General features: G+C 31.1%; 2 protein-coding genes across 2 annotated transcripts; both read left to right on the top strand.

The window, feature by feature from the left end:
- Positions 1–1,247: 1,247 nt before the first annotated feature.
- On the top strand, positions 1,248–6,083 carry LOC134696023 (C3 and PZP-like alpha-2-macroglobulin domain-containing protein 8). Its single transcript, XM_063557569.1, has 2 exons — positions 1,248–1,690; positions 5,831–6,083. The coding sequence occupies exons 1-2, from the start codon at positions 1,387–1,389 to the stop codon at positions 6,076–6,078; spliced, it is 552 nt and encodes a 183-aa protein (XP_063413639.1). The 5' UTR covers positions 1,248–1,386; the 3' UTR covers positions 6,079–6,083.
- A 3,601-nt stretch (positions 6,084–9,684) lies between these two features.
- Positions 9,685–10,245, top strand: LOC134697934 (C3 and PZP-like alpha-2-macroglobulin domain-containing protein 8). Its single transcript, XM_063560220.1, has one exon. It carries the CDS (start codon positions 9,685–9,687, stop codon positions 10,243–10,245), a length of 561 nt encoding a protein of 186 aa, XP_063416290.1.
- The last annotated feature ends 6,624 nt before the right edge of the window (positions 10,246–16,869 follow it).

The following is a 16,869-nucleotide window of genomic DNA, read 5'->3' as shown; positions in this document are numbered from 1 at the left end:
TTTTTTTTATGTGCATCAATGGAGGTTTTTCAAATATGCTTTATATTACATTTTGTTACAGGTAAGACACATCATCAAATAGTCATGCATTTCGCAACTGCTGAAACATGTTAAAGAAATAATTTATTTCGGATAACGGACTTTGGTATTATATTTTCTAAGGAGTTCGGTATTTATGTTACTTTATCTTTTTTCAATGCACACAAATATATTGAGTCGTTTCTTGCTCTATTCCAAATTGACAATCTTCATATTCAAACAAGTCAATCCGATTTACATTGTACCATATTTTGGCAAAAGGTTCTAAACATTTTTTTCTAATAATGTTTTATTTTTTATATTTTATTTTGTGTTTTCAATTTATTCAAATTTTAAGTACAAAATTCTTTTATACCCGCATGTTCAAAGTTTTTTCTCTCTTCGTTATTCATTTACTTGTAAAAAATCTAACCTTTAACATCCAGGTTTGAAGACACTGACTAAATAGTTTGCTTCTATTACCTTTTTTGTTTATTTAAAATAAATGTATCTTTTCGTTTATAAGTATTGTATGTCCCTTTTCCATATTGGCCCTAGTATCATCCCGAGACTCCAATATCTACCTCGAGGCTTTAGCCGAGGGCCAATATGGGTCGAGGGATGATACCCGGGTCAATATGAAAAAACACTTGTTATAATCTTTTTATCACATGTTTCAGTTCTGCAGAAAAGAGAAAAAAGTCAATAATAACAATTTAATGAAACATAAAAGGTAAAATCTTAAACATTTTATCATAAACGTGGCATTCAGGAGGCAATGACGTCACGTCATTTGGAATCAGGGCACAATATTGATATACTCTTTTTTGCCCCGGGCAATTTTGAGAATATTGCATATGCAAAACTTAAGGTATTCATGACAAATATGTGATAATTAAGTGTATGTACCGGTTACATATTAATCACGAAAGTTTAGGATATCACACAATTTCAAGCTAGAAATTACATTGTTTTACTTTTTGCAATCCATTACTTGGATCCTAATTTCACACTTCAATTTTTTTGTATTTCTAATAATGTATCACTATAGAATATCAAGTAAAAGATGTTGTTAGTCTGTTTGTAAATTTTTTATTGTTCAAAATAGACATTTTCTTTACTTACATAACCTTTAATAATGTGATAAGATTTTTGTATTTTATTTTTACAGATTCATTACAGGATTTACTTCGAGAAGTACATGTGTATACACCTAACACGGATGAAAGTATCCAAAAAGATCCAAATGCACCAGAACTAAGCCATCCTTTGAATCAGTACGGATTTATCGCGTCCGAAAAATCATCGATAGACTTTGAGTTGAAAAATTGTCATGATGCCTTTATATATTTATCAGCTTCTTCAGTAATGAATTCAACAGCTGATGTGTATGAAATTGTCATGGGAGGAGGATCTGGTACAAAGGTGTTTTTACGCCGCGAAGATGGTGTTACTGTGGCTCAGAGCTTACTTGGAACTAGTAACACAGACTGTGATCAGTTTGTACCATTTTGGATTTCATGGGGAAATGGAAATGTAAAGATTGGTAAAGGGTTGATTGTAAACCAAGATATAGTCATTGATTGGATCGACTCTGATCCATTCATAATAGCTGGTATGGGTGTAAGGACAGGCTATGGATCATCTGGTCAGTGGGTTTTTCATGTAGAAGGTAAATGAAAAGGTCCTTATTAAAATCAATATGGTAAAACTTTACATTAGGTCTAACTTTCATCGTCAAACTTTTGATACGAAACGAATCTTGAAATTCGTTAGATTTGTATGTGTTTTGTAATTGTTGGATTTCAAATATTTTGGCCACGAGCATTACTGAAGAGACATGTATGGTCGAAATGCGCATCTGGTGCAACAAAATTAGATACCTTTAATTTTATTGAACTAAATGAAACGGGTGATATTTTTTGTTACATCTGTTTAAAAACGAATCTTTGACTGGTCGAGTGGTCCTCGGTACTGAACACGATGCATAAAATGATTTCGCGTTTCGAATTTTTTCTTAGATTTCGGAAGATATGTGTTGTTAAACTTTTCAAAAACATCTACCTAAAACTACAAAGTTTTAACGTAATGCATTGTAATTATTTTACTTACATTATTAATTCAATGAGGTTTGTTTTATCAAATAATAACTTTACATTTTAAATGATTCTTATTTAGGTAAATTACTGTAAATTGTGCTAATATAAGCGAGCTTATGCATATTTATGTATTTTTGTATTTTTGTATTTTTACATACAGACATTTTCCCTATCAAGGAAACTGTCAATATTGCATACATGAAAATAAATGATTTTGTCTAACATGTACAACAAATGTTGCCATGTATCGCGCTAGATATATTTTCAGTGCAATAAAGAAATTGAAGGTCAGGTTAAAGGTCATGGTCATGTTCAAAATTTAAATTTTGGATGTTATTTTTATTCAAAAGAAAAATTTAATGATATGATGTATTTGCCAAATAACTGTTGGGCCGTCTTCAACCCATTTCACGTGTTGTCAACCCTTATAGGAGTTTCATCCCCTTATGTATTTCGAATCAGTATAATTCCACAACCATACAGGTGATTGACCTGGGTTATTTTGGTTTGAGATCATTGAACTATGATCTAGAAATTGAGGCTAAGGTCAAATGTCAATATGACGTTTTAGATTTTGACTTCTGCTAAAAATTCGAACTTGTTCATTATAAAACAATTAAGCGTTTTTATTTGTTTGTGGACATTTCGTCATTGACCGGGTCTTTTAACCGGAAGTACAATTTTTGAAACTATATCTATTTACAAAACCTATAATTATATTTCTTTTTATATCAGTTTTAGTAACAAATAACATGAATCAGGAGTGACATTTTCCAACACTGTTTTTCAAATTTCATTCTTATTATCGAGGTGGAAAGTCCTTCAATTGTTCTCTGAAGAATTGTTTTTTTAATTATATGAAAAATTTCTTTGAACTTTGTTATCAAGATTTGAATTCATGTTTCTTTTTTTTCATTTTGAAGTTAAGTATACTAAACATAAATGAACCAGAAGCTTTAGGCGGAAAATTATATCACTTTATGTATTTAGAGTGTTAAAGAAAAGAACTTTTCATACAAAATCTGGCGCATCAAATAATAAGCCTGTTACTTTTGATAACTGTTTGCACTAATGAGTCGATGCCACTGCTGGTGGACGTTTCGTCCCCGAGGGTATCACCAGCCCAGTAGTCAGCACTTCTTTGTGGACATGAATATCAATTGTATGGTCATTTTTATTAGTTACCTGTTTCAAAACAGAATTTTACGAGGAATCCCATGAGTAGATAACCCTAGCCGTATTAGACACAAGTTTATAGAAATTTTGGGTCCCAAATGCTCTTTAAACTTTGAACTTGTGTAGCTTTATAATTATTTTAATCTGATCGTCACTGATGAGTCTATTAAAGACGAAACGCAAGTCTGGCGTATTAAATTATAATCCTGGTACTTTTGAAAACCAATTAAAGAGAGGAACCAATGATTCAAACTCAACGGTTCCATAAATTCAATCAAATTCTTCCAAAGATGCATTTGTCCTTTCTCTCAAAGAATCATTTTGCATATATTCTAACGTTTCCTCATATTCAAAAATCCCTGCCAATGTTTATGCTTCGATAATCCAGAAATCGATTACGATGGACGATTCAACACTGTTTTATTTTATTGCGAACATAGAAGAAACCATCAAAAGTTGATATATGACTTTGCCCGCAGCAGAATTATAAACGAAAAGGTGCATAAACAATGATAAACAGGTTTTACGTGGACTCTTTTTAAAATATTAAGCGATCAATTTTGCCCAAAGAGCCATTCGGTAATCCAATGAGTTGATGTGACCCCAAAACTCGTTTTCGTAAATTAATATGAAAAGTATTCATAAATAATGAATTGATGAATGGCGTAGAATATCTTGAACGCCGAAATCAAAGTGGTATTTATTTACTGACAGCAACCAATGTCCATAAAATGTGCAAAACATACTTTCGAATTCGTTTTGCTTATTATTAGTGTTGTCAAATCGTACACTTTTGCCTAACCGGTTACTCGGATAATCGTTCGACCGATTAAGCGGTTAACCGGTAGTTTTAAGTTGTCGTTCGAAAGCCTTTTCAATAGTACCATACATGTACAAATAGTTATAAGATGTGGTATAAGTGTCAATTTGACAACCTTTCATCCAAGTCATAATACTACGATTAAAGAATTGAAGTTTGTCCTTTGGCATTATAAGGCTTTATCTTACATTGATCTTTTGATGTAGTCCCTTAGTTTGCATTTCACAATTTTTAAGGTAGCATTTCGTTTAAAGAAAGACTAAACCTTGCACTACTGAGGTCACACATTTAGATGTTTACACAATATTAGATCAAAAACGAAATAATGAACTAATAAGTAAAATTTAATCGCATCTCTGATTTAAAGTTATTGTTAAAAAAACATGTTTACCAATCATGTTTCTTTAAGCTCCTGCCCCGAGCTCTAATTAACTTCATGTATTTAGGATCAACAATAGCAATCAATATACTGGGCAATTGATCTGTCAAATAAATAACCACGACGACAATTTTAAAATAAAACATAACTATTTAATGATTTCCATGCAAATTTATATCAAAACTATCAAAATTGAAAAAAAGTCCGGTTAACCGGTTAGCGTTTTTGGTATTCGGTATTCGGTCGTTCGACCGGCTAACCGGTTAACCGTTGACAACACTACTTATTATGTTATCTTTGAAATCCTTTTAATTAAACAACATGAAAGTTTGCCTCTTATACTACTTCTCTCGTAAATCAATTTGTCGAAGTGTTATAACGCATTTAAAGTTGCAACGTCAAATATACAAATTTCGAACATTGTGATGGTAAATGAAAATAAAGTATGTCCTTAGGTTTGACCGAATATTACTTAACTATGATATCAAACCATGTTTTTTAGACGGGTTCGTTTAAAAGTGCTCGGTTAGATTGTTGTTTGTCATCTCGTCGTCTTTTGATTTTTGCCATTGCATTGTTAGCTTTGTTTTGAAGTTTAAATATCATATCGAAATCAACTGTTTTTCTTTTATTTAGATGATCGCAAAAACAAGAATTAGCAACTGATTTCAAAAACATCTGGATGCAATAAAAAAAAAACGAAATTCATTTACTTTCTTTACATTGTTTACTTTTTATTGAAATCAAGATCTTTTTTTAGATTCCCAAATTTGGTCTTTTGATGTCATATTAACACAAATCCGTTTATGATTATCTGTTATCTTAGTTACAATACATGTATAAGTCGTATTTTTAAAAACAGCTTTTAATTTCTTATTCAATTCGAAAGCTATATATAACGTGTTTTGAATTTGATTGATTTATTAAGAATTGAGTAGGACCAGTAACCCTTTTTTGGCCAAAAATATAGCAGTCTTACAAAAGTGTTGAAATGAAAACTTTAAGTTAGCTATTAGAAAGTAGCAGTCAGTCGTAAAGTTTTTCCGCATCCGTTATCAGGCTTTTGTCATTGGTTTCGCATCATCTTGCTTTAACACCAGGTTTCGTTCACCCTTTTTACATAAGACAATGACTGTACCATGTCATGAATACTGCAATTGTTATCTTTTTGCGTTTGATGTGTTTTTTGCTTTTTTCTTTTTTTCTGACATTGACCTACTACATATATAGAGAACAATGAATTGCAACGTTGTAACTAGTTTTTTTTTTTACCTTTGTTATGTGTCCTTACTAACAAGCATGATACTATAACCCTACGTTTATCTTTTCTATTTTAAGCATCTGGTGAATTTTGTGTGACTGAAGGTACACGTGGAACAATGAACATACTGACGACTGATACAGTACGGGCGTTAGATTGCCCTGTGATGTGTCTTCGTATCCAGAATTGCATGGGATTCAACTTTAACAAACTCATTGAAACCTGCGAATTAATATCGGGTGGAGAAGCGATGACAACAGTCTCCGATTCAGACTGGACTTTTGGAACGAAATGTTTTCAAAATAAATGTTTAGCTTGTTTTTAAGAAGAAGGGTGGTTTTCAAATGTTAATAAACTGTGATAATAACGTTGGTCTATCAAACAAAGACAGATACCAAAATATAACCAACTAACAAATTATTTGATTCCTAAAAGATAGAATCGAATGCAATGTTGTGTGTCCAACGCTCTTGAATTGTCACAAAATCTTCATGTCATAAGAATCGAATAATTGGTTAGACATAAACTTTAGTAAATGATTTTGTGTTAATTGATATAAACTGTTATGGAAGCTCATATACGAGGAAGATTTGAAATATTTAAAGTTTACAATTTTGTTTGGTACAAACAAATCCGTTCTTTATCATAAAATGTAACAAAAGTACCACTGTGACAATCGATATTCGTCGAACGGTATTTCATAATGTATAACGGGTTTTACTGCATGCTTCTATTGATTCAACGGTAATCTGAATTTAATTAATTGGAAAATCGATGTTTATTTATCTCTCTAAAGTCATTTATCATGTTTAAGATGTGCTGATTTATTAAGAATACACAACTTTTAGTTGTAAGTTAGTACGAAATCCATTTGTTTGACATGTGTCGCCTAAAAGAGCAAGTTTGAAAAATAGCAGTTTAGTATCTGCATTTATCATATATTTAGTACAAAATACAGCTATTTTGTATATCTAATAAAGGTTCTTTTTCCCAGTCTGTATCACCTACCCTGTATCGCATACCCCGTATCACATGGCTAAACCCGTATCGCATACCCCGTATCGCATGGTAAAATCCGTATCGCATACCTTTTTTTTTTTTTTTTTTTTTAAACTTAAGTCAGTTTATTTTGGGTTTTTTTGCTTAAGAATTTTTTTTCTAACAAAAAGGTCAATTTTTTGAATGACGTCATATTGGTATGTAACGTCACGAACATCAAGTTTTCATATTGTATGTGACGTCACGAACATCAAGATTTTACAAAAAAAAATTTGGCACACTAAATGCAACTATAAAAAATACAAAACACTCAAATGAATACAATAATAAACAAAATATTTTTAAAACATCAGCAGGCAAATGGTTAAGGTAACCCAGATGCTTTGTATAAGCAGTTATTTTAAGGCTTTGAAACAAGACAAAAGCAGAACTGAAGGTAACCCAGTGCTGATCTATGGATCAGAAAACAGTTCATATAATATAATACTCTTCTGTTGAAATATATGATAAAGCGTATAATACATGGCAAAATCCGTATCACATGCCGTATCACCCTCGACCAATATCATCCCTCGGGCCTAAAGGCCCTCGGGCTGATATTGATGTCTCGGGATGATACGACATATGATACGGATTTTGCCATGTATTATTCTCTATACATCGTACTAAACAGATATGAAAGTACATATTATATTGATATTTGTTCAATACTTTGAAGGTAAGTTTTTCATTTTTTCAGTAAACGTCTAAACCAACATTTATCTGATTTCGGATCCTCAATGCTCTTCAACTTTGTACTTATTTGGCTTTATAAATATTTTGACATGAGCGTCACTGATGAGTCTTATGTAGATGAAACGCGCGACTGGCGTACTAAATTATAATCCTGGTACCTTTGATAACTATTATCTGATAAACATAATTTACATTTTTGGTTTATGTATAAGATCTGTGTTAATCTGTGTCAAATAAAGATACATAGGCGTCACTTCAAAATATGTCCTTATCCCTAACAAGTTCACATCAAGCTCATGTGCTGTTCTTTGATTTGATATTTTATGCCAATTTTTATAAACAAATCATCGATTGATTTTTTTTGTATTTCGCTGAATGTACGGAAATAAATCCTGTTTAACATACTTAAATCAAGAAATAAAAATGAAAAAGTTAGATATGACTTTCAAAAGCATATATATGTCTAAAACTTTTCATAAAATGTATACACTTTAGACCCAATCCATCTTTACATGAAGCACGTAATGTAAATTTGTATTTCAGATTTGAATTAAAAAGATGAAAAATAGTTTGTATGCAAAGTTTCCTAGAAAATTCACACTTTGATCAAACCGATATCGTATTTCCTTTACAGTAGTTGACTAACAAAGCATAACAAAATAAAGGCAACAGTATTATATCGATGTTCAAAACTAATAAATCGATAGAAAAATCCGGGTCACAAATCAAAACCGAGGGAAATGTATTAAATATAAGAGGAGAATGACAACACAACAACTAAATGTAACACACACAGAAACAAACTAAGCACTAGACAAAATCCGATGAGAACAACAAATATAGCATCAAAACTAAATACATGAATTTGGGATATAAAAGTACCGTGACACGTCTTATAATAATGGGAATTCACACTCAAATATATAAGGTAACATACGACACAAAAAAAACACAACGTTAAAATGTAAAACACACTGAAACGAACTAAAATATAACATTGACCATATTCCTGACTTGTTACAGGACATTTTTTAAAGAAAAGAATGATGGGTTGAACCTGGTTTTATGGCATGCCAAACCTCCCGCTTTTATAGCCATGTTAAACATAACATTAAAATGAAAACACAACATTACAGGACTACAATACAAAAAAGTACTCGGATAGGCAGTCCTTCAAATTGAAAGATATTCGAAACCTGTATGCATATCATACAACAATATGCAAAGGTTTTAACCATGCAAACATATACTGAATCTCGCCTATAATAGTTCATGTAAATATACTATCTTCCTCTCCTAAAATATGATTTATAATTTTTAAATAACTTTTTCCTTAATTAGAAAGTCACTTAGCTTAAATAGTGAAAAGCATGATTTTTTTAGAAGAAGAGGCAGTTTGCATTCTTCTTTACATACATTTTTTTCGGAAACGTTTTTAATACAAGTTCATGTGCTGAATTCCATTTTTATCATACCATTTTACCATTAAGATAAACACCTGGGATTATCTCCCATTTAAACTATTATCAAAGTCTAATTGATCTGAAAAGTTATATAAGATTTAAGTAGAGAACATTCTTAATATAACTTGATTAGTTCATAAATGATTACAAGTTTTGCTGTATATACAATGTATAAGCTCTAGAACTGAAGTAACATCAGTTTGTTTTTAATAAAGATTGCCTTACTTAAAAGAAACTTCGAGTACAGTGATGAACGCATGAATCATTGAACATATGAGCAATTTTCGTTTAATATGGACAAACCAAAGTAATGATTTTTTTAAAATTTTATTTTTATAACTGTCTTCAGTTTTTAATATATAACAGTATGCTTTACCAGGAATCAAGTTGATGTCTTTTGATGCAATAACTCATATAGTGTTTTAGAACTGTTTAACATTATATTGTATGTGTTTTCACCAATTTTCATTTTAATAGTAAATGTCACTATCATGAAGCTTACAATGCATTATAATGACAAGAATGAGTAAGGTGATATGTATTTGATTAAATGATGTTGGTCAATTCAAGTAGTCGTGATTACTGTACATGTTCTTACATGATAATTAATACAATTAAGGAGATAGTCGACATAACAATGATAAGTGCTCTAATAAAATACACGTACATGAAACCAAACAAGAATCAAATCTACTATATATTCTTTAGTTACTATCAGTTGATCTTGATAGCATATGAATAAATTTGCTGAAAGAAAATATAATTCTTTCTTTGTAGATATCTCTGCATCTTTTGTGCGTGAAATATGGATACATACACCGGATACAGGGGATAGTGTTAATTTGGTTCCCAATGCTCCCGAACTAAGTCACCCTTTGAACCAGTACGGGTTTAATGCCTCTCAAGACTATTCAATAAACTTTGATCTAAAAGTTTGTAGAGATGCATTTGTATATTTATCCGCCTCTCCAGTAATGAATAAACATGCAGTTTTGTATGAAGTTTGTATAGGAGGAAACGGAGGGAACCGGATTTTGTTGCGCAGAAACGACGCTACATTCCAAGATGTTGCCGCAAACGAACTCGGAGACGGAAGCACACAATGTGGATCATTTCAACCATATTGGATTTCATGGCAAAATGGAAATATTAAGATAGGTAAAGGTCTGTCTGTAGATAACGAAGTAGTGATTGATTGGAGAGATCCTAATCCCTTCATTATTCATGGTGTAGGTGTGAGGACAGGCCTTGGACAAATAGGGCAATGGATTATTCATATGAAAGGTAAACATTAATAAATAACGTCACAAGAATAAGTTACTTTGGTTGAAATTTTTAGTAACGTTTTGATAGTAGTCATTTAATGCTAATTCAATGTTAATATTATAGTGTCATTTATAGTTTTTTTTTCATATTAATCCTGCATTATGTTCAAGTATTTTTTCATATTGATTCGAGATTAGGTTATTGGTTGGAGGTGCACCACATTAAGTAATTTTTATATCATCATAATTTCATTTTGTATGAAACGCGTCTTCTGATTGGCTGAAGTCGTTTCGTTAAGCAGCTCAAGGACGTAAGCGGTATGTTTAATCTGGTTGCATTTATAGCTAATTCTCCCTCTTGTTTGAATGTGGTTGATAGTTCCAATATATTCACAAAATTGAATTAGAAACTTTACAGACAGAATAAATTAGAGTCGCAATAATTGAAATCAAACAACATAAACCTAAATTGATGGACATACAACGCGGCTACCTAAAACTCTTAAAACACAACAACAAATGAATAAATCATTTTAAGACGCAGACGCAAACAAAATCGTTGCTGTTGTTTATAGTAAATTGAAAAAAAGATACAACCATTAACTTTTTTGTAAAATTATAATATATTGACAAATACCTTAATACAAAGTGTTTGTAGACAATGGTACCCATTGTACATTGCAATCACTTTCTTTTTATATAAAATACAAATTAATAAAATAAAAGTGCAATATAAACAGCCAAAGAACAACAGGTTGCATAAATACCGAGTCATATCAAACTTAAAAAGACCAGACACAAATGATAATAAAGGGAAAATTGTTAATTGAATAAAATTAAAACTCAACATCAACACCTATAATTTAAAACGCCGTATGAATTTGTTTCATTTGCATTGAGTAGACACGTCGACACCAAAACTTTGTCAAGTTGGTCTCGGTATGTTCCATAATAACCCATTTAAGAAAAAAAGGAGGGGATGTTCTTTGACAAAACTTGGTTCATTAATTTTTGCTTAGAAACCGATAAAGTATTACAAAATCTGATAAGCTGCTGCAAGCTCTTGCAAAACGTATGAATTTATATGCAAACGTGTACTTTATCTGACATTTAAAGTATTGTTGTAAGCTTTAACATATAATAAAATGTGATAAAACATGATAAAAGCAAAATTACAGTTGTAAGGTTTTTCATGTTTTAGTGTATATTATTTGAGAAGTCACCCAATGGCAAGTCCGTTGACATGCATGAAATGATAAATTTTAAAGTCATCGGAAATGCAATAATATCGAAAATTTACTTCTACGAGGGCAATTCCACTGCTGAATGAGGTTTTTTCTCCAGAGGTAATCACCAGCCCAGTAGTCAGCACTAATTTTTGGTGTTGACATTAATTATCACTGATATATTCATTTCTTGAAATTAAACTGTTTACAAAAACTTTGAATTTTTATAAAAAAAAAATAATACCACAACAATAGTTTACCTTAGCTGTATTTGACAGAACGCTTGGGAATTTTTGTTTTCAATGCTAATTAACTTCGTACTTAATCTGGCCTTTTAGAGAAGTTTTGATTAGAGCATCAGTAATGAGTCTTTTCGAAAAAAGTGAATGTCTGGCGCAAATACAAAATATCAATCCTGGTATTTATGATGAGTTTTTTTGACGTTTTATACCACGGTTCACTTCTTTTACAACACCGCTAAAATTATCGTAATGATGATTTTACTTTGTATCTATGCTTTAGCTTGGTCGTAATGACATATGTATATATAAATATATCAATTGCATTCGACGCATTATTTAGCTATGCAAATAATATATATTACTGTAAATTCACAAACTGTTATGTGCATTTATATAATTACTATTGCGAATTTTTCATTTAAGACATAAATTACTAGTATTAATATTAAAATATTTACAAAATTGATACAAAAATCTTCAGATGTGAATTCAAGAAAAGCGTTCAGGGTTTTTTACGCCAAATAAAGCCATACATCTGTTCGATTTCTTATTTTTGAAACATAATATGGTAAAATGAATAACCGATCACTTGAAAATGTGTTTGTAATGATTTGATAATGGATAAATATTGTTTGTGTTGGTTGTATTATTTATCAACCACAATGTTTTTTGTCTAAATGTATTAAACTCGCTCTGAATTCCCATGACTGTTTCGGTGATCTAATGACAACTAGTTTGCTTTGAACGAGTATACTTAGATCATACGAATAAATCCAAACATTGAGTAGAAAATATAAAAAAACGTATGTCGTATTTCTTTATTGACCAAGAGTGTTAAAATAAATACAGATCATAATGATACCAAGGTTCTCTATCTTCAAAATTGACCATGGAAAAATAGCGCTCTTCTTTTTCATGATAGGTATGTAATTTATTTTGTACCATTTATGCGCAAACCTGGCTCTTGAAAGGTTATGGTTTGAATTTTTTGATGAATGTAAATCTTTACTTAATTTTATAAGAGGATTATTTTACTTTAGAAGGAGGAAGAAGAACATTAAAAAAGTTTAAAAGAATAAACAATTTTTCATTTTCTTTTTAAGCTTCTGGATGCTTTTGTTTGAACAAAGATACACGTGGAACGATTGAAAAACTGACGACTTATATAGTGAGGCAGTATGATTGTCCTTTGATGTGCCATGGAGTCCAGAACTGTATAGCATTCAATTTTAACAAGCTCACGGAAACCTGTGAATTGATATCAGGGGGTAAACATATGACCACGATATCAGATTCCGACTGGATCTTTGGAACAAAATGTTTTCAAGATAATTGTCTTGCTGGTGTATAAGAAAAAGGTTGATTTCATATTTTTTTTATAAAAGTATAACTAACAAATTTGGTTTATGAAAAAAACAGATACCAATAAATATCACTAACGAAAACTTTCTTTGTAAAAATGTTTTGTTCCATTTATTTGTCAAATAATTAGTGCACACTTTGTAACCACAGATGTGATTCTGTATCAAAAGCTTTTGTAATTGGCTAAAAATCAATTTTTCAGAATTTAAGAGTCAATGAATAAAATGTATTTGTTTTTCAAAGTAGATTTGTTCTCATTGAGACAAAACAATCGTTCGACTGACGACCTTGTTTCTAATTTCATTTGTGTACTTATATTGTGTAAATCGCGGAAATCGTTGGAAAAGTAATGAAAAAAAGAAGCGAAATGAGTAGAGAGGTTTCTATAGCATGCAAAGAAAAAGCATACATTATCTAAATAGGTCCAAAGTTCTCTGTAATCGATTAATGATTAGATAGGCATTAATAATTAAATTAGAAAATAACTACATTATGTTGATTATTTGGTAATTGAACGTTGCTTGTGAGGACACTTTAATAAAAAAAAATTATATAGATTATACCGTTGCTTTTCCCGTTTGAATGGTTTACACTAGTAATTTGGTGGCCATTTATCATGTTTATAGCTTTTTGTTCGGTGTGAGCCAAGGCTCCGTGTTGAAGGTCGTACATTAACCTGTAATGGTTTACTTTTATAAATTGTTATTTGGATGGAGAGTTGTCTCATTGGCACTCACGCCACATCTTCCTATATCTATGTACCTGATGTAGGTAGGTATGAAGTAAATAACAAAAAAAGCGAGTTTCCTCTATGTGCAATTGATTTGTAAATAATTAAAGTTTACGTAATATTTTGTCTACTTACTAGTGGACAATAGAGAACAAAGAGTAAAACATGCTACAGATAGAAACAACCGATCTGTATGATGGACTTTAAAACTGACAACTTATTTAATTGTCGACAGATTTTATCAACAATTGTTCAACATTCACATGGGAACAAACTGTACACCTCTTTTTGGAGACATCTTCTTATTATATTACGATTCGGACACTTGTCAAAATCTAGAAGCCACATCTTTTAAAGTCATAAGAAACCTCAAATAAAAAAAAAAATAATGCATATGTTTTTTATAACTCATTGGATAGTTTTCATTATAAAACTTATGTACATATACTTTTTTCTGAAGAAATTTCTTTAATTTATTCATATTTAGAAGAAGTTTACTTTATTTGAATCGCTTCCTTCCAGCAAGCAATTCCCCCGACATATTTTCTGTATGCAAGGTGACCTCAGTGTGACCCATCTCGTAAAAATCCGGTAACCACAATACGCATGAATGTCCTTAAAATAAACTATTACCTGAATTCACATGTTGAGCACGTGCTCAACTAACATGCTTTTTTGTTTATTTTTCGTCAATTGTTGACAAACAGGTGACAATCGTTAAACTTCGGCTTCAAAACACGAACTTTAATTACCTGCCATATTTTCACAACAACACTGACCGATTGAAAAAACTAATTGACGATTATACGAAATTTACACGAAAAAAAATGATTAATTCGAGCACAGAAGACTAAGTTTATGATGTTTGTATGCATTGGTTCAAGAATTGGAAGAACATTATTTTTCACCGGTCACTCGTTTCTTATGACTTTAATTTCACATTCAAATAAATTGATGATGTTCTTTTCATCTATCATCCAAACTTTTCTGAGTTGTTAATGTATATCCCATAAAACGGGAAAATAACGAAACAAAAGACACGGCTTCGTCTGTCTAATTTTAAGACTTATACATGTAATTTGACTTAAGCGGTCATCTCAGTACTAGAATCTACGTCAAACGAGATAATTTTAATTTTGAACCCACATTAGTAGCAATATACCAACTTCACTTGCGTATTGGATATGCATTTCCTTTGTAAATGAATACCTATATTGTTTAGTGTTTTATTGTAATATCCAATTAACGGGGCTCAGTACTTATACATCCCGTCATTGTGTTATTGTGCTATCATAATGGTAAATTTGTGTCCTTTTTCTTTCGTTTTGCTAATGTGCTTTGTCTTTCGTCTTTTTTATATATTTGTTTGGTTTGTTCTTAGAGTGATTAAAAAAAGAGGGACGAAAGACACCAAAGGGACAGTAAGATTGTAGGAAAACGTTGTATTTTGTACCCCTTTATTGATTTTATTAGTATATCTGTTTGTTTTGTTCACATTACATTGTCAATATAACGGAATTTTTTGCAACTGTCATACACATGAGAGGTTTATGTAGCTATGAAATCTAAATAAATCCACCATTTTCAACATAAGAAAATGCAATAAACGTCTGGAATATGACAGATATTTTCCAGTCGTTTGATGTGCTGAAGCATTTTCTACTAGATTTTTTGGGACATCTGGATAACAGCAGTATTAGTTTGTCTCAGGATCCCTGATGTTTGTATGTGGTATAATGTATCTGTACTAATGTCAGACAGACATATCCGTCTTTTCATAATCCGTATTTCCTCACATATAGAATACTTATAATTCATACTGAAATAAAATGAACTCGATTTAAATGTAAAGAACCCTTTGTTTAAAATTTAACCTGATCCGTTCCCTTTTGAATTTTCTGGTTTGAAAAATATAATTAAAACAAACAGACGAATTATATTTGATATTTTATTGAAAAATGCGTGTTGAAGTAATTCATTACCAATGTATTGATTATAGAAATATTGAATATATATGTTGCCATACTGATCTAGGGTAGATAAATACTGTTAATCAGAGCATCCAACAAAGTATTATACATTTTTAAAGTATCGTCATATTTGAACATATATTTTGGTATTTTTATAAAGAGTCTGATAATCAGTGATTATTTTAAACACTTTCTTTATTCCGCAAGAGATGTATCATGAAAATACTTTCACCATGAACGTTTCAATTAAGACGGGTATAGAGATTTTGTTCGAGAAATGTAATGTTGTTGGTTGTAAAAGAGGGACAAAAGATACCAAAGGGACAGTCAAGCTTGTAAATCTAAAATAAACTAACAACACCATGGCTAAAAATGAAAAATACAATCAGACAAACAATAGTACATATGACACAACATAGAAAACTAAAGAATAACCAACACCAACCCCACAAAAAACTAGGGGTGATCTCGGGTGCTCTGGTAAGAAGATCCTTCTCCAAATGTGGCACCCGTCGTGTCGCTTATGTGATAACATATCCGGTAAATAGTCTTATTCGGTAGGTCAAATCATGAAAAGGAAGGTGATTATATTTGCGACGTGAGGAACAAATCCGATTTCATTTGTGAAACGATATTTCTATAACGGTCAATCAACTCGTGATGGCGTCCGTAAAATTTACGAAGGGATGATTTCAAATTCACCATTTGAAACTCTTGGTTTGATAGCTTTCTTGTGAGCAGCAACCCTCTATAAAAAAAATCATGATAGGAAATGCAAGCACGTAAATATTGTATCAATTGGAATATATATACCCCGTATGCAGGTGCTGCTTGAATGATGCTACTTAGAAATGGAAAGTTCATAATTGGAAAGCTGAATTTAACGGCGATGACAGAAGCATATTTGAATGTAAATAATTATTACATTTATCAGCTTAGAAAAACATGAAAATAAAATTCCGTGAAGTTTTTTGTTTATTTATTAGTAGTTGTTTTTATGAATGCAGGTGTCATAATGATATCAACATTTCATTTTGATAAGCAATATAATTTTTCTTCGAATAACGATTGATTGTTGCTATCCTTTTAAACTAACAGATCCTCGTTAAACATACAAACACTGA

The sequence above is a fragment of the Mytilus trossulus genome, chromosome 14 (assembly GCF_036588685.1).
Source record: "Mytilus trossulus isolate FHL-02 chromosome 14, PNRI_Mtr1.1.1.hap1, whole genome shotgun sequence".
NCBI classification, from domain to species: Eukaryota; Metazoa; Mollusca; class Bivalvia; order Mytilida; family Mytilidae; genus Mytilus; species Mytilus trossulus.
This window is presented reverse-complemented; position numbering and strand designations above follow the sequence as displayed.